Below are 25,812 nucleotides of genomic sequence, written 5' to 3' on the forward strand. Positions count from 1 at the left end.
TGTGCAGGCTGGGATTCCTCCGGTTCAGCCTCTGAATCGGATTCCCAGGCCATCACACATGAAAAGGGCAGGGGAGATATTGGCCGCAAACAGGCACAGTCTCTGGTTGCTTGGGAAAAGCCTGGGGGGAGAGGAGGGGACTTTCAGCCTTGGCGACTGGTTTTTCATGGACCTATTTGGGAATGAGCAGCTCCGTGTCTTAGGCCTGACACTCAGCCAAGTCTGCGGAGATTGTGTTTTTGCTCATAAAGAGTTAACTCCAACTTTGAACTGTGCAACTGTTGACCGGCACACTCCTGTGATACACTGCAAAGGGCACTGCAAAAACTGCTTACAGGTCTACTGGAAATTAGGAATGCCTAGTCCCTGGGAAATCAGTGGCACCTAATTCCTCAGAAGCTCTTGGTATCTTATTGAAGGCAGTGGCACTCAAGATATTCAGAGCGGACTTTCTGTTACTTTCAGTGAGACTATGAACAAAATGCGAGGCAGGCATCTGTGTTAGGTATTAACCAACAGTAGATGGACCGGTACAGAAGTAGCCAGGGCTGTGTGTATTCTGTAACTGGTGCAAAAAATTCAGTTTGGCAGAGAATTTGGCATCCTGAGTATCTTAGCTTTCTGTCTTTTTAAAAAGATGAGTAAGTTTTTAGTCCTTTGTGCGATTGAAAGTACATTGGCAACACGTGGTAAAATTTCAGAAGCTAGAAAGAGCACTGAGAAGGATTTTTATTTTTTTTCAAAGTAGCTGGGTGTGCAAGTCCAGTGTTCTGGATAGTTTGTCATTCCCTAGCAGAAACAGGCACAACTATGGGAATATAACTACAGTGTACACAGGTCCTTTTTTTTTTTTTTTAGAGGACGTTGCGTATACCCAACTCTGATTCATAGCTGCCTACGTTTCCCGTTTTTAAGGGAAATTCCCTTATTCCAAATAGAATTCCTCGCAAGAAAAGGGGAAAGTTGACAGCTATGCTCTGATTATAGAAAACTGTTGTGATGTGATGGTAGAATAACCTTTTCTGGTTATCTTGCATGCAATGCCATTCTGGTTTATGATGGCACAAGCCGCATTTTGCAATTAGGATTGGAGTGCCAGTTAATTTGCTGTTTTTGGAAGGCACATGCTGAAGTTGAAATCATTTCATAGTTGAAATCATTTTTCTCCTTGTCCTCATTCCCTTTTACTTCCTGGCTGCTTATTCACACTGTTCCCAGTCCAGAATAATCTTTCCTTTGTCACTCTGACCTTTTTTTGATCTTGGCCATCCTGCTTTCACTTGAGTTAAATTAGCCTAAAGAAATGGATCCGGTCCGTCTTTTCCTTTAATATGCTTGGTTTCACATGATCAGTGGCAGGTAGGGCAGAAGCCAAGAAATACACAACAAGGTTTCAAGCAATGATCTATCACGCTCCTTTCTTAATGGGGTCAAGAGAACTGAGCCTAAAGCAAGAACGGAAGAAGGCACACAAAAGGGGACCCCATTCTTCTCTCTGGTGCCAGCCCTGGGCTTATGCAATCTGTTACTTGGAAGAAACAATCTCTTAATATTCTTAAGCGTCATAACTGTTTCTACAGTCAAGGGATAAATCATAGGTAGAAGCAGGAGAAAGGGAAAGGAGGAAAGCCCCTCATTGATCACAACGCCATTTCCTGCCTCCATTGCTAGCCACCACAGGTTCTTAGAAGCGGTACATAATTTCAGTTTGTGCTCTGAATGTTCCTCCAGCAGAACACAGAATCACAGAATGGTTGCTGGATCCTGAGAGTCCTCTAGTCCAACAACGCCCGCCCCCGCAATGAAGGAATCTCAACTAGGTCATACATGACAGTTGGCCATCCAACCTCTGCTTAAAAACCTCCAAGGAAGGAGAGTCCACCACCTCCTGAGGGAATCCATTCCTCTGTCCAGCAGCTCTTACCCTCAGAAAGTTATTCCTGGTGTTTAGTAGAAATCTCCTTTCCTGTAACTTGAATCCATTGGTTTGAGTCCTACCCTTGAGAAAACATGCTCACTCCATCTTCCATGTGGCTGCCCTTTAGATATTGGGAGACGGCTGTCATTTCTCCTCTCGGTCTCCTCTTATCCAGGCTAAAACTGTTTTAGAGAAGTAAGGGCAGGCATAATGGTGACATCACAGGCACAAGGCAATCAGTGCTTGGCACAGACAATTTTTGCTGCAAAGTTGCAGAATGGTTTTTTTGAGAACGGGACCCTAGAGAGCAAGGCCCGCCCAGGACGTTTTGCCGCCTGAGGGCAAACAGATAACACTGCTACTGCCACCTCCTCTTCCACAGCCTCCCCACATGCTGAAGGCCGCAGGGGCATAATAGCAGGGTGAAGGGGGCCGTGTGGTAGTGAGTGACGTGGTGTTCAGAAGCTGGATCTGCCACTTGAAATGACCATCTCACCTGGCTTCATGGATGAGTAGGCCCTGCTGGAGAAGGCTGGACACCACGCGGATGTAAACACAGTGATTGTGCTTCCTAATCACCCTTACTGCTGCAATTCTGTTATTTCTGAAGTCCAGGTTTTCATTATGAATGACCCAGGTCCGGATCTTTAAAGTGAATTACCGTTGGGCTGCCTGAAAGCACCCAGATGGTTTTTTCCTCATTCCAGCCACTCCCTTGTCAATGGAGTCTGTCAGTTCCTCATCAGACACGCCAATTAATTCACCATGCTCCATCTCAATTACTGCGTTCCTGGTTGTTTTCCGTTTGGCCAACGCCTCACCTTTTTGCATCTGATCCTTGCAGTTAAAACACAGCACACACGAAACCCTAACAATAAACTTTCGTCTTTTCTCATGTAGATTCCTGCATTGCAGGGGGTTAGACTAGTTGATCTTAGTGGTCTCTTCCAACACTACAATTCTGTGATTCATGCTGCCTCCTGAGTGCTTAGAAAATTAATCGGAGAGCCCAAGTCCACGGATTCATATACGCAGATGTGCTGGTGGCAGCAATGATGCGTGTTGATTAACAGCACAAACAGCATGTTGATAAAGGTGGGTAAACACTCCTGTTTGCTCTCCTGTATCCCATGTGCTCCCGCCATTGGTTCGGGAAGTGACGTACACATGACTTTAGAACTCATCCATATCTATCCTGTTATTGATTAGGATTAAGGATAGTGTTTCATGTTCTGATTTCTCTTGCAACGTTTAGGATCGTAGAAACTCTATTTATTTTCATTCTATACAGTGTGTTTCACAAAAGAGTCAGGGGGAGTGCAGTCAAGAGACAGAAAGAGAGAGAGAAAGAGAGAGAAATGGCTTCATTAGTCAGACAGGAGGAAATAGTTCCTCATCAATGGCCCATTGAAAACACACAATGAGCCAGATAATTTGCTGATTTTAGTAACACATGATTAATATATTTTGTGCTGAATAGCACAATGACTTGAAACCAAAGCCGATGGGCAAACTGTACTTAAATTGCTAATGTTCTTAGTATTATGAGTTTGGTAATCTGATACATGAAAACCTATTTTAAGGTAAAATCTAAGCAGTGCGATCTTGCGCAAGTTTCTGCAGAAGGAAGTCTCCCTGGATCTTTTGGGACTTACTCCCTGACTAATGCGCTTATCTGAAAGTACACCCCGTTGAACTCAATGGAACTTACTTCTGAGTAGACATATGTATGAGCAGGGATTTTTTTCAGCCACAACTTGTGGAAACTCAGTTCCGGCATCTATCAAGTGGGCGCCATCTTGCTTTTGCTTAGAAAATGAGGAAGGTGTTGAAGGTGAGTTCTGGCCCCATTTTTTTCTAGAAAAATAGCACTGTATATGAGTTTTCTTAACTCTTCTCTGTCCCACTAGTTCTTTACTGAAAATGCTCATCAACTTTGGTTGGAGAATGCAAGTAAACCCGTGTTGTGTGGGTGGGTGGGTGTATTGGGGGGGCAGTCTTGTTTGCTTTTAACAATTCTTCAGTATCTTTATGAAATATACTCAGAGTCGCAAAGTGATTTCATGCTCTTTATTCAGCTCATAGTGGTGAGGAGGAATGAATAAATGTCCCCTCAAAGTATCTGCTTTATATACATTATTTACACAATGGGCTGCACATGATTGGCTAATTCCAGGATTCTACTGTAGGCCAATCAGGTTGTGGATTCACTTCTATCTGGAGCATGATTGGGTGGTTCCTGCTAACCAATCATACTGCTGCATTGTTCTAGGACCAATCAGACTGCTGCATTCTGAATCCTATTGTTCTAGGACCAATCAGACTGCTGCCTTTTGGAGCCTATTGTTCTAGGACCAATCAGACTGCTGCAGTTTGGATCCTATTCAACTCAGTACATAACACCCCTCCCCTCTAAGTTCCAGTCCTGCCCGGAAGGTCGCATTCATAGTCCTCAAGGTACGCCGGTGGCCTACGTGTGCGTTGCGGCCTGGGGTGTTCCCTGGTCCGGGGTTCAGGTTCTGGCTCGTGTTCCAAGGATGGGGCTGTTTGGTCTGGCGCAACCGGCTCGCTCAGTCGTGGTTCTGGTTCCGGTGTCCTTTCGGCCTCGCGGGTCCTCTCTGTATTTACTGATTCTGCCTCTCCTGCTTGCCCCTGCTGCTCTATGGGCCTCACTGCCCCACTGTTCCCTTGGGACTCCTCTGACCTGTCCTCCTCCTCCTGGTTTTCTCCCGGGAATCGTCGCCGTATCTGGTCGCAGTGGCGGCGCCAGCATTGCCCCCCATCTGTTAGCACCTCGTACGACACGGGGCCCGTGACCCTGGTGACTGTGGCAGGTACCCATGCAGGGCCTGCCCCAAAATTCTTTGCGTACACTGGGTCCTGGGCCTCGAAGGTCCGGGGGTTCCTGCCTTCCCCCACCACTACCTCATCCTGAGCTCTATCGGGGTGAAGGCGGTCCAATCTGATTGCAAGGCGCCGACCCATTAGTAGTTCAGCGGGGCTCCGGCCAGTCGTTGAGCTGGGGGTGCTGTGCTGTGCTAGAAGGAATGTGGCAAGGCGGTACTCCCAATCCCCTTGCGTCATGCGGCGAAGGGTGTCCTTGGTGGTCCGCACCATGCGTTCTGCTTGGCCATTGGTGGCAGGGTGGAATGGCGCCGAACGGATGTGGCGGATGGCGTTCTGCACTGTGAAGGTTTGAAATTCTCCTGATGTAAATGCAGTCCCGTTGTCTGAGACGAGAGTGTCAGGGAGCCCGTGGGTTGCAAACAGCCTGCGTAGTACCCGGATGGCTGCGGACGTAGAAGTGGACGGTACCAGTGCGACTTCCAGCCATTTGGTGTAGGAGTCCACCACTATGAAGAATGTTTTCCCCTGAAAGGGGCCAGCGAAGTCCACATGCAGGCGTGACCATGGTGCTCGGGCGGACTCCCAGGACTGGACTGGGGCCCTTGGGGGATCTGGGCGGGATTCCTGGCAGGCCTGGCAGTGTTTGACCCAGGCCTCTATCTCTCCGTCGATCCCCGGCCACCACACATAACTCCTGGCAAGGGCCTTCATTCTTACTACCCCTGGGTGTGTCTCGTGTAGGGCTGTGAGGACCCTTTTGCGGAGGGGCTGGGGAACAACGACCCTGCTTCCCCATAACAGGCACCCCTTGTGGGCTGACAGTTCATGTTTGCGGGTTGTGTAGCCGGCGAATTCTGGCCCGGGGCTGCGGCTGGGCCATCCCCTCCACACCCAGTCCAGGACCCGGGAGATGACCCTATCTTTCTTGGAATGGTGTGCAACTTCTTGTGCCTGAATGGGGCGGTCAGGAAGCAGCTCCAGGCTCATAACCTCTTGTGCAGGTGCTGGGTCGGGGCCTGTTTCCGGTAGTGGTAGCCTGCTGAGGGCGTCTGCATGGCCCATCGCCTTTCCAGGGCGGTGAATCAGTGCATACTGGTAGCTGGCAAGGAAAATTGACCACCTGAGGACGCGAGGAGACAGCACTTGGGGGGTCTGCTTTTCGGGGGCAAACAAGCCAAGCAACGGCTTGTGGTCAGTCACCACGGTGAAGGGCCGCCCGTACAAGAAATCATGGAATTTTTTTACTCCCTTCACGATTGCCAGACCCTCCTTGTCGATTTGCGAGTAGTTCCGCTCGGTTTCGTTGAGTGTCTGGGAAAAGTATGCTACCGGTACCTCTCTTCCATCCGGGAGTTGGTGTCCCAGGACAGCGCCGATGCCATAGGGCGAGGCGTCGCATGCTAGCACCACCGGCAGCCTCTCGTCGAAGTGTGCCAAGACCGAGTTTGAGACAAGCAAGTCCTTGACTGCCTGGAATGCGGCCTCCTGGCGCTGGCCCCACACCCAAGGGGCCCGCTTGTCCAGGAGTCTGTGTAGGGGCTCCGCTACCGCCGCCTTGTGGGGAAGGAAGGAATGGTAAAAGTTCAATAATCCCAAGAAGGCCTGAAGTTCAGTCTTGTTCTTGGGCGCTGGGGCATCACAAATGGCCCGTACCTTGTCCCCAGTCGGGTGAACCCCTTCTGCATCCACCATAAATCCCAGAAAGTCCACTTGAGGCACTCCTAGTAGACATTTTTCCCGCTTCACCTTGAGACCCGCCATCTGGAAACGGTGCAGAACAGTGCGGAGGCGGTCCTCAAACTCCTCTGGTGTGGGCCCGGCAATCAACACATCATCAAAGAAGGGGGTGACACCAGGAATCCCTTTAAGGAGAGAGTCCATTAGATTCTGGAATATGCCTGGTGCCACGCTGACCCCGAATTGCAGCCGCTTTACCCTGAACGCTCCTCTGTGCGTCACAATCGTCTGTGCCTCTGCTGTGGCCTCATCTACTGGCAGCTGTTGATATGCTTGGGCCAAGTCCAGCTTGCCAAAAATTTTCGACCCAGCCAGGGTGGCAAGGACATGGCTGACCACTGGCACTGGGTATGCATGGGCCATGAGGGCCTTGTTTATGGTACATTTGTAGTCTGCGCAGATGCGGACCGAACCATTAGGCTTGACGGGTGTGACGATTGGGGTTTCCCAGGGGGCATTAGGCACCGGCTCCAGCACTCCTTGCTCCACGAGTCGGTCCAATTCCTCGTCTATACGGGGTTTCAGGGCGAATGGGACCCGGCGGGCCTTGAGCCTGACTGGTCGTACTGCGGGGTCAAGCTGTAGAGCAATGGGGGGGCCCGTATACTGTCCCAATTTCCCATCGAAAACCCCCGGAAACTCCTTGCATATGGCGTCCACGTCCACTTGTAAGCTCATGTGGTTCACCCCGGTGATGGCTAGTCCCAGTGGTCCAAACCATGCCAACCCCAGTAAGCTAATGTAGGGGCCCTTGACCACAAGCAAGTCCAGTTGCCGCGTCCGCCCTCGGTATTGCACCCTGAAGGTCCCCACCCCCATTGTGGGGACCTTACGTTTCTGGAAGTCCCGGAGGGTGAATGGGGCCGGCCTGAGTTTGGGACCCCCAGTAGGACACAGTTTCCTTAAGGTCCTTGCCGAGATTATGGATAGAGTTGAACCCGTGTCAAGCTCCATGCGGCATGGGGCCCCCTCTATCTGTACCTCTACATAAATTTTCTCTACGTTGGGGTGGGGCAACTGGTATACCTGGAAGTCTGTGAGCTCCGTCGAGTTGCCTTGGTGCGTTGGGCCCCGGGACCTGGGGCTCTTGGATTGGTCATCTGATGCCTGGCTTCGGGTGGGCCGAGCCCGACACACCCGGGCGATGTGTCCCAATTTTCTGCACTGCCTGCACTCTGCGTTGCGGAAACGGCAGGTCCTCCTCTCGTGACTTTCTCCACAGCTTGCGCAGTTCCCTCCTTCTCGTCGAGGCAGCTGTGGTATGTGGGCTGCTTGAGTGCGCTGCTGTACTCGGTGCACCTCCTCCCTGTCGGATCCCGAGTCGTTGGTGAGGTCTTCGTGGTGGACCCTCGGTTGGGACGGCTGGCTCAGCCGTGCCTCTTGCGTCGACCTCTCAGCAGCTTCCGTTGCCAGGGCCTCCTCCAGAGCGACCTGGAACGTTAGGTTCTTCTTAGCGTAGAGGCGTCGTTGCAGCTTCTCATCCTTCAGGCCACCGACGAGGCGGTCACGAAGCATGTTCTCCAGCTCTGAGAAGTTGCAGAACCGGGCAGCTTGGCGGAGAGAGGTCACAAACCCAGTTATGGTTTCCCCAGGGGCTTGCCGCTTTGCGTAGAAGGCATTTCGACGAGCCACCACTGAGGGCTGTGGCGAAAAGTGCCCCTTCAGCTGTTCCATTATTGTTTTGTATGGAACAGTAGCGACGTCTTCAGGCGCAAGGAGAGCCCGGGCGATTTCAAATGTCTCCTCTCCGCAGACGCTGAAGAATATTGCCCTCTTCTTGGCGTCTTCTTCATCGGTGACCCCTTTGGCTTCTAGGAGGAAGGTGAAACGGGAGGCGTACGCTTCCCAGTCTCCAGATGCTGGGTTGAATGGCGAGAAGCTGCTGTCAGTTGCCATTCTGAGTTCCTTGTGTCCCGGAGCTGAAGCCTGGATACACGGTGCGAGGCAGCGGTGCGGCAGGTGGCGGTGCTGCGGTGCTGTGTGTGGCAGTCAGCTCAGCGGGATCCCATCCTCGTCGCCAGTGAAATATACTCAGAGTCGCAAAGTGATTTCATGCTCTTTATTCAGCTCATAGTGGTGAGGAGGAATGAATAAATGTCCCCTCAAAGTATCTGCTTTATATACATTATTTACACAATGGGCTGCACATGATTGGCTAATTCCAGGATTCTACTGTAGGCCAATCAGGTTGTGGATTCACTTCTATCTGGAGCATGATTGGGTGGTTCCTGCTAACCAATCATACTGCTGCATTGTTCTAGGACCAATCAGACTGCTGCATTCTGAATCCTATTGTTCTAGGACCAATCAGACTGCTGCCTTTTGGAGCCTATTGTTCTAGGACCAATCAGACTGCTGCAGTTTGGATCCTATTCAACTCAGTACATAACACTTTAACTGTTCTTATTTTTTGTCATAGACTGGTTGGGTACAGAGGAGTAACCAGCTGGGGAACCCCCAAGGAAAGATGGCTCAGAGCCTGGGGAGTGCTGGTGGGACAATGATGAGTGGTCAGAGAGGGAGAAGACTTGGAAGAGGAGGTGTCTTAGTGAGCTGGGAGAGTCTGTGAAAGAGAGAAGTCAGGAAGCAGAGGCAGAGGCTGAAGCAGGCGAGTGAGAGGCGGGAAGTCAAGAGGCAGAGATGAGTCAGGCTAGTGAAGAGTCACAGGTGTCTCTCCACCCCCACCCCACTGCTGCAGTGAGCTCCCCTTCGACTCCCAGAACCATGAGAGGCATGAAACAGGAGGAGCAAAGATAGGCTGCACACAGGTGTAGTATCTGATTGCGTACAAGAAGACCTAGAGAGGAGGTAAGGTAAAGGTAAAGGACCCCTGGACGGTTAAATCCAGTCAAAGGTGACTATGGGGTTGTGGTGCTCATCTCGCTTTCAGGCCGAGGGAGCCGGTGTTTGTCCAGGTCATGTGGCCAGCATGACTAAACTGCTTCTGGTGCAACGGGACACCTTGACGGAAACCAGAGTGCACGGAAATGCCATTTAACTTCCCACCGCAGCAGTACCTATTTATCTACTTGCACTGGCGTACTTTCAAACTGCTAGGTTGGCAGGAGCTGGGACAGAGCAAGGGGAGCTCACTCCGTCATGGGGATACGAAATAGTGAGCTTCCGATCAGCAAGCCCAAGGGGCCCAGTGGTTTAGACCACAACACCACCCGTGTCCTGAGAGAGGAGACATAGATGGCTGTGGGGAGGAGGGGACTCTTAGTCTTGGCAACTGATTTCATGGAGTAAGATCTAAAGGGAATGAGCTGCTGTGCTCATTAGGCCTGAAATTCTGTCCAGTCTGTGAAGATCGTGTTTCGCTAATAAAGAGTTATCTCCAGTTTTGAACTGTGTGATATACTGACTGGCTGGCTCTGTGACATTTTTATGTAAGCCACCTTGAGGGGGTAAGGCAGGGTATATTAACAACAACAACAACAATTTCATTCTTATTTATACCCCATTTATTATTATTATTTTTATTATTATTGATTTACGAGGTTTTGAGTGCTGCCTTTTTTCTCCCTGCTGATTCCCCACTATGATTACTCTGCTCCTTTCCACAGTTTGGGAAGATGTGTTTTAAAGAACTGGATTTAATGGATACGGATTTGGTGAAATTATTCCCACAGAAATTACAAGATTTCTAGCTCAGCGATAACACTGTATTTTCCTTTGGGGTTTATTTGGGGGATCTATTAAAAACTGAAATCTATCATTGTTGCCACTGTCATATTTAACCTGAAAGTCTAGAGATTTTAAATATTTACAATCTGCCTTTCCATCAAGTGATCTACAAAACAGCTTATAATACAGGAAGGGGAAAAAATACCAAACCTCTTAATCACTTGGCTGGTGACAATGGACAGAACAACCTTCCTGCTCCCTTCTATAGCCCCCAGGCCAGCCTTCCTCAAGTTGACGCCTTATAGGTACCGTATTTTTTGCTCTATAACACGCACCCGACCATAACACGCACATAGTTTTTAGAGGAGGAAAATCCGTAGGCATGCCACCCGTAGGCATTCCCTCCATAACACGCACAGACATTTCCCCTTACTTTTTAGGAGGAAAAAAGTGAGTGTTATGGTGCAAAAAATATGGTAATTTTGTACACACAACTCCCATCACCCCCAGCCAGTCAAGGATAATTGGGGTTTGAGTCCAAAACATCTGGAAGTCACAAGGTAGCAAAAACCTGCCACAGGCAGTTGGAGCAAATTTCTTTCTGGAAGGAAGAAGTAATGTTCTGGCAGCTGCTTCTTTTCTGGTTGGTGTCTGGGGCTAGGTTGCTCTCTCAGAAGGAAGAAGAGAAGTATGGGAGATGGTTTTATAAAGTGAAATAATACTGGGTATATTGGACTATTTTTATGAGTAAATATACAATTCTTTCCTGCACTTTCTTAGATGTACCTCCTGCTCTTTGGTTGGGTTGACCTTCCCCATGTCTCCTACTGGACCATAATCCTCCAGGAATTCTTTGTGGCAAAAAAGGCTTGAGTGTCCTAGAGTGTCCTAGCATGTCCAGTAATGTTTGCTTCCCATGCCCTACCTGCTACATAGAAGTTGGCCAGTTCCTGTTTGGTAGATATATGGAACTATAGTTGTCCACTAGATCAGGAGTTCCCAGACTGTGACCTGAGGACCACCTGTGAACTTCATTCAGGTGGTCTATGGCATGTCTGTAAAATGGCAATTAAAAATCATGCAGCATCTAGCAAATATCATTGAAATTGCTGCAATGGGCAGAAAAATTACTAAGTGGTCTGCCAAGACTCCCAGCTATTTTCAAGCGGTCCACTGGAGGAAAAGCTCGGCAACCTCTGTACAATACAAAATGGGTTATATAAAAGGGAAGCACTCTAACCAGCATGTCTATGGAGAGGGAGCTGTCAAATCTGACTCACAGTTTGGTCCTATACATATTTATTAGTGATTTTTTTAAAAAAACAACAACACACCATTGTGCCCAACAAAGCTTAGGTCTCATTCAGATATCCGCTTGTCCTGCTGCTTTCGCCTGGGGAAACCTGATCTTTCCCCTGAATCGTTTTCCCAGGGTAAGCTACAGGAACAAACAGAAAACCACTTGGCCCCATGGTTTCTGGGCATGGGACCAGCAGGAGTGTGGATGGGCCCTTAATCCACTCTAGGTGTGTTTAGGACTGAAGTCTATGTATTCCTTGCATTGGCAGTGGGGCTTGGGACTGATTGGGAAATGGAAATTGAGCTCAAAAGTCAAGGAAAGGCTTTGGAGGGTCCTATCTTGGCACATTCCTGTATTTTGCACACACCATCCAGTTAAACAACACAAAACTCTTGGAAGAATTCCATGTTTTCAATTAATTTTGCTAGATTGAAACAAAATCACAAAACAGCATTGTTCAGAGAAGGGAGCTTGTGTGGTCCAGTTTGTTGAGCTGGGATGCACGGTGACTTCATGTTGAAAAGACAAGTAACTCGCTCTCCATCACATCTCTCCTTCTGTGAAAACTAAATTTATGCCAGGTTTGGCCAGTCCAGGCCTTTTTGTATACTCCATTTCTCCCTAACCCTATAATTTGCAGGATTAAAGAGTATAATGTTCTCTCCTTGTCTCTTTCCGTTTCTTTCGTATACAAAGCATACTAACAGTTTCACGGTTAAGGTAATTGATTGACTGCAAGGAATATCTGTAAGCAAAGCAAAGCAAGGCTGGCGCTCTGAAAACATTTGCTGCCTGTTTAAATTGCCTGTTAAATCTTTAAATATACTTAAGCAGCTTGAAAATGTATTTTAATATATTCACAGTCAAGCCATCTGTTCTGTGCTTCATGGTATTACTTTATGCATAACATTGTATTTAAATGGAGAGAAAAAATGTAAGTTACTGTAGAAAATGTTTTTGGTCCTGGTCCAGTCCGTTTCTTCAGCTAATTGTTCTGACCTATTGCATCTTAAAATGCAAGTTGTATAGGCATAGCCAAATTAGCAACAATAGGCACGTGAAGTTTGTATATATTGTTTGTTATGCCCACCTGTGTGTGTATCACAAGTTCTCAGTGTATTTAAATGCTTTCCAAAATGCTTGATTTGGCTCCTGAGAACCTTGAATGGAAGGAAGTCTGTTGAAGGCCTCCTCTTTCCCACTCCCTGTGTTCTCCCAAAATCCACTAGAATGGGGTGTCATGGGAAACTGGGGGTGGCACGGGGGAAGGAGGCAAAATTGGGCAAAAACCCTTTGCAAAAGTTTCCTCCCATTCATGGTCCTCACAATCCTACCCTCTGTGTTATTGCTTCTTCCCAGACAAAAGGGGGACGGGCGACATATTTTTAAGGTACAGTGGCACCTCGGTTTTCGAACGTCTCTGTTGATGAACGTTTCGGTTTTCGAACGCCATAAGCCCGGAAGGAAATGCTTCCGTTTTCGAACACGCCTCGCAAGTCAAACGGCTTCCACTGTATTTTTCTCAGTTTTCTCTATTAAATTTGCAGGTGGCTGTTTGTGCCTCAGTTTTCAAACGTTTCGGAAATCGAACGAACTTCTGGCATGGATTATGTTCGAAAACCACTGTACAGTGGTACCTCAGGTTACATACGCTTCAGGTTACATAAGCTTCAGGTTACAGACTCCGCTAACCCAGAAACAGTGCTTCAGGTTAAGAACTTTGCTTCAGGATGAGAACAGAAATCGTGCTCCAGCGGCGTGGTGGCAGCAAGAGGCCCCATTAGCTAAAGTGGTGCTTCAGGTTAAGAACAGTTTCGGGTTAAGTACCGACCTCCGGAACGAATTAAGTACTTAACCTGAGGTACCACTGTAATAGTAGGAAAGATTTGTTTAAAGCACCAACAACTAGCTTGAACCCAAGTACTTAATGTAGTATCCATATTCACCAGCAGGGGAGGGAGTTTTGAGAGAGGAGGGTAGTTTGAGAGGATGCCAATCTATCCCACGGTCCAAATTCATCACCCATGAGCTTCCCTATGTCCCCTCCACCGTGCCCAGGGACAAAGCTTCACCTGTCTTTAATATCTTGGCAAGAATTCAGGAAAGGTTCTCTAACAATTCAGGCCTGCGGACAAACTCAGCCATATGCATAGAGGTTATACAGAGCCCAGATTCACAAGCTGTCTTTTCCTTGGCCGGCTGCACCCACGCACCCACTGAAACCATGTCATTCAAGGGGCAGGGAAGGGTTTGAAGTGGCCCAACAGAAAGCGGGTGTAAATGAAAAAGAAAAACCAATCTGGAACAACAGGCATGACGACCCTAATCTGTTTATACTGGCAGAGGAACAAATAAGGCTGTCATCCGTATTTAATTTATGAAACTAGAAATGGGTGCTTGTGGTTTTATTTTGGGAAGGGAAAAAAAGGGCTGCAGTGATCAAATTGTCCGACAGCCTTCACAAACAAAACATTTTCTGCAGAACCCTTGGTTCCACAGCCCAATGCACAACTCAGTATGGTTGAGAACACCATTCAAGTAGTTTCACGGTGGAACAAGTTACTCTTTTAGCTGAATTTAGTAAGTGTCACAAGTTCTATGGGACTTTTAGGGCCCAATTTCCAGATCTGTAGCCATGAAGTGGAAGCATCTGGAAACAGTTTGGAGTTTCGTTTTTGATGCTTTGTCACTAAAGGAGCAATCCTACAGAGCAGGATCCTCTGGGATGGATTCTGGTTCAGCTCCCTCATCCTTGGCTCATCCAGAGATCTACCGATGTATCTTCCCAGACGCCAAACCCAGTAGATCTTAAGCTTAAATACACCCTGGATCCTAAACCCATTCAGCTTGGTCACATGACCTGACAGCCTGGTGTAATTCAAGTCAGCAAAAATGGGCGGTGTTCTTCAAACACTATTTCAAAGGTTTGCTTTCCCTCTGCTGGGCTTAGGCCAGCTCAGAATGGTTTCAGGCAGGCTGGTGGTGGGGGTTTTTAGACGGAGGGTAATATTGTTTGCTTCCTTTTAGGGGCTCACCTGGTGCCATCATTACATATCTTTAGGCACCAGGTGAAAATACTCCTTTTTACCCAGGCCTTTGGTCATTAAATAATCTATGGCCTCTTAAATGTGTGTGTATCATGTTTCTATTATTATGCTGCATAATTACGTTGCTAATGTTTTACAACGCCCTAGGATCTTTGGATAAAGGGTGGCCTATAATTTGAATTATTATTATTAATGATTATTATAATAATAATAGATCCTGGTGTCAGGGATCAGCCCTGGATTTACAGAATCCATCCCGGTTTCTAATTTGATCCCAGAATGTTCCGCTTTTCTTTAGGACGTCCCTATTTTCATTGGAGAAGTGTTGGAGGGTATGGAGTTATCCGACCCCCCCAAGCCAAAGAGCTAAGTAACTACACAACCTTTAGAAGACAACTGAAGGCACCCCTGTATAGGGAAGGTGGTTTTTTTTTAATGTTTAATGGTTTATTATGCTTTATATATGTTGGATGGCACCCAGAGGGGCTGGAGCAACCCAGTCAGATGTTGTTGTTGTTTAGTCGTTTAGTCGTTTAGTCGTGTCTGACTCTTCGTGACCCCATGGACCAGAGCACGCCAGGCACTCCTGTCTTCCAATGCCTCCCACAGTTTGGTCAAACTCATGCTGGTAGCTTCGAGAACACTGTCCAACCATCTCGTCCTCTGTCATCCCCTTCTCCTTGTGCCCTCCATCTTTCCCAACATCAGGGTCTTTTCCAGGGAGTTTTCTCTTCTCATGAGGTGGTCAAAGTATTGGAGCCTCAGCTTCAGGATCTGTCCTTCCAGGGAGCACTCAGGGCTGATTTCCTTCAGAATGCATAGGTTTGATCTTCTTGCAGTCCATGGGACTCTCAAGAGTCTCCTCCAGCAACATAATTCAAAAACATCAATTCTTCGGCGATCAGCCTTCTTTATGGTCCAGCTCTCACTTCCATACAGTGAGGTATAAATAGCAAAATTATTATGATGGAATAAGACGCCCTATTTTCATCAGAGAAAGGCTGGAGGGTCTGGAGTTATCCGACTCTAGATGGGGCTGGAGCAACCCAGTCAGATGGGCGAGGTATAAAGAGTAAAATTATTATTATGGAACAAGACGTCCCTATTTTCATCAGAGAAAAGTTGGAGGGTATGTAATAACCATCATCCTAATAGACGGCCAACCCTACCTGGAATTACAGACTACAGATCTCTCTCCAGCGAGGGCAGAAGGAGGAGGGTCCTCGGAAGGCGGCGCTGAGGCGAGGCGTCGCCCCCCTCCCGCCTCAGCCTTCCTCCCGGGGCCCCGTCGCCCTGGCCAGGCCGGCCGCGAGGGCTCGCCGCCCGGGGTGGGGCATGGAGCGGCCGGCTCCTCCCTCGCCGCCGGGAGGATGCTGCCGCCCCAGTGGGGAGCTCGGCCGGGGCGCTCAGTCGCTCCGTGCGCTCCGTCGAGGCTGCGAGGAAGGGCCGTGCGCTCTCGCCTCCCGCTCCGAGAGCGCAGCGCTCCATCTTCTCCTCCTTCCGCGCCATGGCCAACTCGTCGGCCGAGATCCTCGCTTTCCTGCTGGTCATCTCAGGCTGGGTGCTGGTGTCGTCCACGCTGCCCACGGACTACTGGAAAGTGTCCACCATCGACGGCACTGTCATCACCACGGCCACCTTCTGGGCCAACCTGTGGAAGACGTGCGTGACCGACTCCACCGGCGTCTCCAACTGCAAGGATTTCCCTTCCATGCTGGCGCTGGACGGTGCGCAAGTCCCTCTTCTTCTTCTCTGTCCGCCGCCTCCCTTGGAAGCAGATGGGTCTCCTCGGAGATCCGGGATGGTGGGGAGGGCGAGAGGGAGAAGGAGGAGAAGGAGAGGGGGTTTTTTGTAGGAACAGCTCCTTGCGCTTCCCGATGGCCACCGTGGAGGCTCTTTGCGCGCCCCTGGACCTTCTCTGCGCCCCTTACTTGGGAGTAAGCCCCGTTGGATCCAGCGAGACTTACTTCCGAGTAAACACGCCTCGAGAAAGGTCCAGCTGCAAAGAAATGTACGAGGAGGCTGGAGAGCTGCTTGCCTTCTGATCCATTTTCTAAGATCCGTGGGAATGGGAATATAAATATTTTCACAATTTTTTTTTAAAAATGAATTCTGAAACTATACCATTTCCCTTCCACTGTTTTTTATTTGTGTGTGTGTTTTTGTCTCCATCTTAAAATTATATAAAGTTTGCATTTCAGCTGATGATAATAAGAAAAGGGGGTTTGATGTACAGGTGTGAACATATTTCCCCCAAGTACAGATGGAAACATCTCAACAGTTGTGAACCATTTCCCCCATCTCTTTTTTTGCTAATACTTTGTTTTTGAACTTTACTTGCTACCCAGGATAATTGCTGTGTGTTTTATTTTAAGTGCTGAAGGGTTTGCTGACTGCTCTATAGGAGACTAAACTGTTTGCGGCCGCAAATGTTTTCATTGCTTTTTGGTCTTGGAGAGCTTCTGACAATATTTAAGCTTCTTCCCTTTAAGTCTTCCCTCGGCTCGGAAGGCAGGCACCTTGGGAACTCAGCCATAACAGATTTCAAGGATCCCCTGGTTCTTATCCTGATGAAGGGGAAGAACAAATAGAAACCCCCACTTTCCTGAGCAATATCTGGAATGTAGTGCTTTTTGGAAATATTGCCTTCTCAGCTTATGCACTAGACAAGCATATAAACTAGTTCCTCAGAAGCTAATATGTGCCGGTACCTCTAAGACAGTCCCGGATATGATCCTTGCCAGGTAGCTTTGTGCTTACCTCTTCCTCTTTACTGAATATGCAGGTAGGCTGGGAGGAATCAGCAAGGGGTTGGATATCAACAGCTGAAACAGACCTCCTTCGCAGGTGCCTTTCTCTTCTTTTGCAACTTCCCCCCTCCCCCCAAAAAAACAACCCACCCCAATTTGTTGAAGAGTGACTTATTTATACCAGGGCATGTAATAGCTCCCTGTTCATCACCTGCCTCCAGGTGCCAAAGATATGCCCAGCATGCATTTGGGCACCTCATCTCCCCATCCCCATCTGCTCTCTATGTTGGACCACTTTGGGAGGACACCACTTACCCCTATGAGTGCTTTGAATGGTGTCCTGCAAGCACTTACTCTTTGGGAACAAGGGCTAGGTAGATTTGAGCCCTGCGTTTCTCAGACCTATCTGGACACTCCATCAGGGACGGACTTTAGAAATCTTTCATAATGTGGCCCCAGGCGTGAGGTCAAAATTTGGCACCCCCAAAGAGATCTTCTTGGTTCTGGGTCTTCTCAATGTTGTACCTGCTCAGCTCGGCACCCTCTGCACCCTAAAACTCCTGCTGCTCTAAAGATGTGCCTGGAGTTGATAGCGGGAAAGAATCGTGCGACCCGGAACTTCCATATTCCTGCTCCTCTTTCTAAACTGTTTTTAAGCTGCTTTGCTAGTTGTGCAGTGGACGGAATGAAGTGTAATCTGACAAGCCATGTAGCTATTAACTCATCCCTGATAGCACTATATACTTGTCTGTGGCCTGCCAGCCAGTTCTCCTTGGTTTTGCCGCTGCTCCTTGCCACTCAAACCGCTTGCTTGCCTGCCTTCACCAAGGAGCAGGAGGAACAGCAAGTGGGCTGGTGAAATAGCCGCTGGACAGGTGAGGGATGAGAGGTAGCAGTGGCATCATGGAGAAGGTTGGCCAAGGGGAGGCATCAGTTGGTCCTTCCCCAACTGCTCAGCCTGTGAGTAGGAGGAGCTTAAGCAGTTGTCATCACTGCAAGGGGGGGCAGGTAAAGTTCCACTCCTTAGAAGTGAAAAGGGCCCTATCCAATGCCCTGTCTGAGGGAAAACCCCCCCCCCCAAAAAAAAACTCTGGGTAGGGTGGGTCTATAATCCATGGAGTCCATGGAGGGTGTCCTATCTGAGAGATTGATTGATTGATTAATTGATTCTATTTCTATGCCGCTTTTTATTAAAATAAATCCCAAAGTGGCTTACAAACAAAAGATAAAAATAACCTGATGGAGCATCACAAATACAACATAAATCGTATAGAATACTTAACAGTGCCCTCTCCCAAACACACACACACACACACACACACAGAGTGCTGGTATTAGTTGAAAGGTAAAAAATTTAGCTGTTTAAACACTTCGTTGCAATACCAAAAGAAAAACATGCTGCTGTGTCCTGATGTAAGGGGTTTTTTTTGGCTGTGTTGTTTTTCCTCTTTCCATTATAAACGCTTCAAGAGTAGCAAACTGGCTGGTATGTTAATTGTCTCAGTGCTAGGATAGCTATTATTATATTGAATGGTTGCTAAGCTTTTGTAGTGGCTTCACGGGGAAATAGTGAAAGGTTACCTAAATAGTGAAGCACAAGTGTTGTTGGAATCAGAAAGCTCTCCTAGAAATCCCTAGATATTAAAATTATTTTATATTCAGGTACCTGTTTTGTTTATCTTGAGGGGGGTCGGGGGTGGCAGTGGTTGGCTGAAAGAGACAAGGGAAAATAATGGATGCTATTGGTTTTAAGGCACAGTCCACCCAAAGCCAACTCTATTGCTTGTTTGACATCTGTGAGAGAAATTGAAGCAAGGGCTTCAACTCTGCAGTTGAAATCAAGGGGACTTGAAAGTGCTTGATTTTGGTAATAATAATAATAATAATAATAATAATAATAATAATAATAATAGGTTTCCCCAACCACTCTGAGCAGCTCCCAACAGAATATTAAAAACACGATAAAGCATCAAATATTAAAAACTTCCCTAAACAGGGCTGCCTTCAGATGTCTTCTAAAAGTCAGGTACTGTAGTTGTTTATTTCCTTGACATCTGATGGGAGGGTGTTCTACAGGGCAGGCACCACTACCGAGAAGGCCCTCTGCCTGGTTTCTTGTAACCTCACTTCTCTCAGGGAGGGAACCACCAGAAGGCCCTCTGAGCTGGACCTCAGGCTGAACGATGGGTGGAGACGCTCCTTCAGGCATACTGGGCTGAGGCCATTTAGGGCTTTAAAGGTCAGCTCCAACACTTTGAATTGTGCTCAGAAACGTACTGGGAGCCAATGTAGGTCTTTCAGGACCTACATGTTATACGGTCTCGGTGGCCACTCCCAGTCACCAGTCTAGCTGCCACATTCTGGATTAGTTGCAGTTTCTGGGTCACCTTCAAAGGTAGCCCCACATAGCGTGCATTGCAATAGTCCAAGCGGGAGATAACTAGAGCATGCACTGCTCTGCCCACTGCTCTGTGGGCAGGTAGGGTCTCAGCCTGCATACCAGATGGAGCTCGTAGACAGCTGCCCTGGACACAGAATTGACCTGCGCCTCCATGGACAGCTGTGAGTCCAAAATGACTCCCAGGTTGCACACCTGGTCTTTCAAGGGCACAGTTACCCCACGCAAGACCAGGGACTCCTCCACACCCACCTGCCCCCTATCTTCCAAAAACAGTACTTCTGTTTTGTCAGGATTCAACCTCAATCTGATTGTCCCCCTTGGTTTTTTCCCCACCTTACCTTTAGCAAAAGACTCCAGAGATGTCTAATGTTTTATTCTATTTTTTTTAAAAAAAATAAATGCCTATAAAAGCATGACACATGCATACACACTTCCATTCTAAAGTTGAAATACTAAACTCTTTAGGCTCAGTTCTGGTTGAATTGGCCCAGAGATGAAGCCATCTCTCCCCTACAGTTCCTGTGCTGGATTCTTAGCTGGTTTCTGTAATCAGGGCTAGTACAGTGGTGCCCTGCAAGACGAAAAACCCGCTAGACAAAAGGGTTTTCCGTTTTTCGAGGCGCTTCGCAAGACGAATTTCCCTATGGGCTTGCTTCGCAAGACGTAAACGTCTTGCAAGTCTTGCGAGTTTTTTCGCTCCCCCCCTTTTTCTAAGCCGCTAAGCCGTTAATAGCCGCTAAGCCGCTAATAGCGCTAATCCGCTAAGCCGCTAATAGGGGTGCTTCGCAAGACGAAAAAACCGCAAGGCGAAGAGACTCGCAGAACGAATTATTTTTGTCTTGCGAGGCACCACTGTATCTGTAGGGTACACCAGTGTGATGACTTAGCCTTGCATATGAAGAACATGCAAGAATAAGGCAGGGTCTATAAAGCACTGGGGGACACGGGTGGCGCTGTGAGTTAAACCACAGAGCCTAGGGCTTGCCAATCAGAAGGTTGGCAGTTCGAATCCCAGCAACGGGGTGAGCTCCCATTGCTCGGTCCCTGCTCCTGCCAACCTAGCAGTTCGAAAGCACGTCAAAGTGCAAGTAGATAAATAGGTACCACTCTGGCGGGAAGGCAAACAGCCTTTCCATGCACTGCTCTGGTTCACCAGAAACGACTTAGTCATGCTGGCCACATGACCCGGAAGCTGTACACCGGCTCCCTCAGCCAATAAAGCGAGATGACCGCCGCAACCCCAGAGTCGGTCACAACTGGACCTAATGGTCAGGGGTCCCTTTTTCCTTTTCCTTATAAAGCACTGTATGACAGCCCAGTATTGCACATTCTGGCTGGAAGATGCAACCTAAGATTCTTTTATTGGACATGCCGGAGACTGAACTTGTGATTTTTCAGCAGACAAAGCTGGTGCTCTACCGCTGAACTATGGTCCTTCCATAAAAATAACATTAATAACATAGGAAAGCGCATTTTGCTGAGTCAGACCACTGGTCTATCTAACTCAATAGTGTCTATGGTGACTGGCAAGTAGCTCTTTAGCATTTCTGATAGGGTTCTCTCCAAACCCTACCTAGAGATTAAACATTGGACTTTCTGCATGCAAACATTAAAGACAGTCCTTTCCCTCATAATCTGAGAGCTGATTGGCCTGCTCAGTGATCTTGTTCTCCTGACAGAGTACCATTTTGAAATGAAATTCACTGTCATGAGACATGGTGATGATCATTACATGAGATGACTTTAAACAGCTATCACAAGTATTTGGGGAAGGCAGATATATCAATGGCGATTGGCCATGATACCTAAACAGAGCCTTTAGAGCAGGGGTCAGCAACCTTTTTCAGCTGTGGGCTGGTCCACTGTCTCTCAGACCATGTGGTGGGCCGGACTATTTGGGGGGGGGGGCTACGGGGAGGAATGAATGAATTCCTATGCCCCACAAATAACCCAGAGATGCATTTTAAATAAAAGGACACATTCCACCCATGTAAAAACACGCTGATTCCTGGACTGTCCGCGGGCCGGATTGAGAAGGCGATTGGGCTGCATCCCCTGCTTTAGAGTAAGCATGGGGAACCTGCGTGACCCATTAGATAGTGGGTCCAACCGTCAAAAAGGCAATTTCTGCATGTGCTAGAGAGGGAAGTGAGGGGCAGATGGGGCTCGTCCACCTGGGAAGGTAGCCCATCTAGGAGAAGGAAAGCTCTGGTCCCAAATCTCCACTGCCTTGCAGGGTAACTTCAGAAGAAGAAAATGCTAAGGAGTAAACCTTGCACAGGGACATGGGTGGCACTGTGGGTTAAACCACAGAGCCTAGGACTTGCCGATCAGAAGGTCGACGGTTCGAATCCCCGTGACGGGGTGAGCTCCCGTTGCTCGGTCCCTGCTCCTGCCAACCTAGCAGTTCGAAAGCACGGCAAAGTGCAAGTAGATAAATAGGTACCACTCCAGCGGGAAGGTAAACAGTGTTTCCGTACACTGCTCTGGTTCGCCAGAAGCAGCTTAGTCACGCTGGCCACATGACCCGGAAGCTGTACGCCGGCTCCCTTGGCCAATAAAGCGAGATGAGTGCCGCAACCCCAGAGTCGACCATGAATGGACCTAATGGTCAGGGGTCCCTTTACCTTTACCTTTAAACCTCACACAAATCTGCAGTAGAGTCCCTAAGATGGTTGGATGGTGCTTTGTGTGCCTCCTTCCAGCAACTCCTGCAGCCAAGATGGTGCCAAACATATTGTTCTGCTTTCTTTTGGACCACATTAGTGAGGTCAAGAGGGGGATGTTGCTGCCTGGGCAACCCAGGACCTTCAGACACGTTGCCTAGTCACTTTGACGCTGCTAACGCAGTGATTTGACTTCACCCCTGGAGGCACACTCCATTGTCTCTTGAGACAGACGGATGCCAACAACAGCCATCATCCCTGACCTTTGGCATGCCAGCTGGGCTTTATGGGAGTTGCAGCCCAACAACATACAGAGGGCCACAGGGTCCATGACCCTGCATTAAAGGCAGTACACATGTAAGTACCAGGGGCCAACAAACTAAAGATAACTATTGCCTTCTTTCTCTGCTTGAGCTCCCATAAGCGCTTGGCTTGCCACCCTCTGTGTTTTGTTTGTTTTAAGCGTGTTCCCCATTTTTGATCCACTGGTGTATACATATCCATCTTTGATTTAAGGCCTCAATTGCTGCTAACGTTTTCTTCTTTTAAAAGTCTGCTGCATTAATAGAGCCAGTATAATCTAGTGGTTAGAGTGTTAGAGGAGAGGTGGGGTCCGTATCTTTGCCACGGCCAAGGGGAATAAATATGTTATCACATCCTGTTATTTGTTGCATGGATGAGCAAATGTGATGAGCAATATCTTCTCCAATGTGCTTTTGGGGATCTTCCCGTTTCTTCTCTCTCCTGATTTTGGATCTCGTATAGATGCTTGTCCTTATGTTGTTAGGGCATGTCATTTTCTATCACCTCCTCCCTGATCCTTAGCAGTCTCTCTCCTCCTGCCCTCCAAATTACAGATGTCAGAGATTTAACCTGGGACCTGCTGCTTGCAAACAATGTGGTCATCCATATAATAATCTTATTCCAGTGTCACTTGTATAGCTCTCGTAGTCAGAAACCCCTTGCGCATCATTGTTATCCTTCTTTTCCCATATGGTGGCTGTTCTAGTCACAACACATAAAGATATATTGCTTCGGAGGCAAACAAAGACCTCAATCTTCCAGGTGTCGGCATGTTTTAAAGCTTCTGTTATTGCACGGGACATGCATTAAGGCTAAGGAGTCGTGCTACATTGCAGGTTTTTATACCGATTGACCCAGAGGTCCCTTCCGTCAACTCCTTTTCTCAGCTTGAAAGGCAAAATATTGATGTCTTCACCTTGTCCTCCGGGTAAATGGATGCACTCAGAGGGAAGCCATACCTGTGAAACAGACGCTTTCCTTAAACTTGAGCCCTAAGGGTGAGGAAGGAGCACCTGAAAGAAGCTCAGTTTCTTTCATCTTAGGGTTTAGGCTGATCAGATGTGAAGAGAATGAGAGTTCCTCTTCTTTGAAGAGTTTTGCAAAGAAGAATTTTGACAGGTGCAGGTTGTTGTTTCCCCCCTCCAGTCTTGCATGGAAACGTGGGGTTTATCATTTGAGTTTTGGTGAATAAATGTTCGTGAGCGCAGGTGTAGCAGAGGAGAGGGTTGCGATCCCCCCCCCCCCGACTTCTGCTCCTATGCAGAACAATTCAAGCTGTAAGAAGCTGGTGTAAGTTGCGCCAGGGTAGATTGTGCCAATGTAACTTACCTATTTCCATTCCAAACTCCAGGAACAGGGCTGCTGCTGGTTGAGCCAGCCCAAACCTAACAAAGAAAATAAAACAATAAAAAAGAGTTTGACTTACGCCACCCCTTTTGCCAGTGTAACTTCCACTGGATTGCTAGGTCACAGGACCGAGTTGAATGGAGTTTGGAATCAGGGCAAGTCTCTCATTGCCCCCAGTAGTGGGGTAGGAGAGCTGAAAATAATGCCAATTCATTTCACATTTGGCAACAAGTGTGCCCCTTGGGTTTCAGATAGTACATGGTAAAGGTAAAGGGACCCCTGACCATTAGGTCCAGTCATGACCGACTCTGGGGTTGCAGTGCTCATCTTGCTTTATTGGCTGAGGGAGCTGGCGTACAGCTTCTGGGTCGTGTGGCCAGCATGACTAAGCCGCTTCTGGTGAACCAGAGTAGCGCACGGAAATGCTGTTTACCTTCCCACCAGAGCGGTACCTATTTATCTACTGCACTTTGACGAGCTTTCGAACTGCTAGGTTGGCAGGAGCAGGGACTGAGCAACGGGAGCTCACCCCATCGCGGGGATTCAAACCACCAACCTTCTGATCGGCAAGTCCTAGGCTCTGTGGTTTAACCCACAGCACCACCCACATCCCCAGTACATGGGTAGACGAGTCTAAAAAGCCCAAGACACAAATTTTCACAGCCCTCTAGCAGCTATGGTGGCTCATTAACAGACGTAATGTATTTAGAAGAGAAGAAGAAGAGTTTGGATTTGATATCCCACTTTATCACTACCCGAAGGAGTCTCAAAGCAGCTAACAATCTCCTTTCCCTTCCTCCCCCACAACAAACACTCTGTGAGGTGAGTGGGGCTGAGAGACTTCAAAGAAGTGTGTCTAGCCCAAGGTCACTCAGCAGCTGCATGTGGAGGAGCGGAGACGCAAACCCACTTCACCAGATTACGAGTCTTCTGCTCTTAACCACTACACCACATTGGCTCTCTATTTAGCGTTAACTCTGGAAGTGTATACTGTAATCAATACTGACCAAACTGAGCCTTCTAATCTATATTTTGCTCCAGATGACACCCCCCCCCCGCCAATCCTTTGTTTGTATGGCTCAAGAATGCCTAGAGATGAAGGTCCTTTGCATTGCCATCTTCAACTCAAGCTAGTGGTCCAAAGAGATATACAAACAGCAACATCTGCCGTAAGTGTGGTTCGCAGGTGGCTGCTCCAAGTGCCGAAGAGCTGAGTTTTTCTTTTTTCTTTCTTTCTATTTTCTTTTTTAAAAAAATTATTAAAACTTTTCAAGTTTATACATTTCACTAATTTTACACATTTCACTAATTTTACAATCTTTTTGACATTTCTAAACTTGACTTCCTTCCCCTGCTTTCTGTGGTTCCTTAAATTTATTTTTTATATATTCTGCATATCCAAATTAATTTAATTTGCTCATTTATTCATCTTCTTTAAATATATACTCTTATGAAACTGCAGGTTATTACAATAATCCTGCCAATGTTCTTATCTGTTTACAATTTATCTGTAAATATTCAGTAAACCATTTCCATTCTTTTATTTAAAAAGTTTGTTATCTTGATTTCTTATTCTTCCGGTAAGTTTCGCCATTTCTGCATATTCCATAAGTTTTTGTATCCATTCTTCCTTTACTGGAACTTCTGCTTCTTTCCATTTTGGGGCAAGTAACATTCTTGCCGCTGTAGTCGCATACAGTGCTTTTTTTCTGGGGGTACACAGGGGTACGCGTACCCCTAAACATTTTGTGAATCTAAGTTTGGCCTCATGGAGGGGCAGTATTTCAATATGAGTAGGAAAATGAGAGTACCCCTAAACATTTTTTTTTAGAAAAAAACACACTGGTCGCATACATGAACAAGTTTCTA

At 47.7% G+C, this 25,812-nt stretch overlaps 1 protein-coding gene and 1 long non-coding RNA gene across 4 annotated transcripts in view; both read left to right on the forward strand.

Annotated features, from left to right (window-relative positions):
- Positions 1 to 25,812, forward strand: part of LOC309339976 — a 637,095-nt gene that overhangs the window by 567,821 nt on the left and 43,462 nt on the right. The gene's annotated exons all lie outside the window — the stretch shown is intronic.
- The window catches only part of CLDN10 (claudin 10), a 540,011-nt gene that overhangs the window by 494,510 nt on the left and 19,689 nt on the right, over positions 1 to 25,812 (forward strand). The window contains exon 1 of one of the 3 annotated variants that reach the window (XM_081858350.1): positions 15,932 to 16,203. The exons of the other annotated variants lie outside the window; for them this stretch is intronic. Within the exon in view, the coding sequence (XP_081714476.1) occupies positions 15,984 to 16,203 (220 nt within the window). The 5' untranslated portion in view covers positions 15,932 to 15,983. Of the gene's footprint in view, positions 1 to 15,931; positions 16,204 to 25,812 lie in introns of those variants that run through there. 3 annotated transcript variants of the gene reach the window in all.

This window comes from Podarcis erhardii (genome assembly GCF_964252035.2).
Source record: "Podarcis erhardii genome assembly, chromosome: 4".
Taxonomy (NCBI): domain Eukaryota; kingdom Metazoa; phylum Chordata; class Lepidosauria; order Squamata; family Lacertidae; genus Podarcis; species Podarcis erhardii.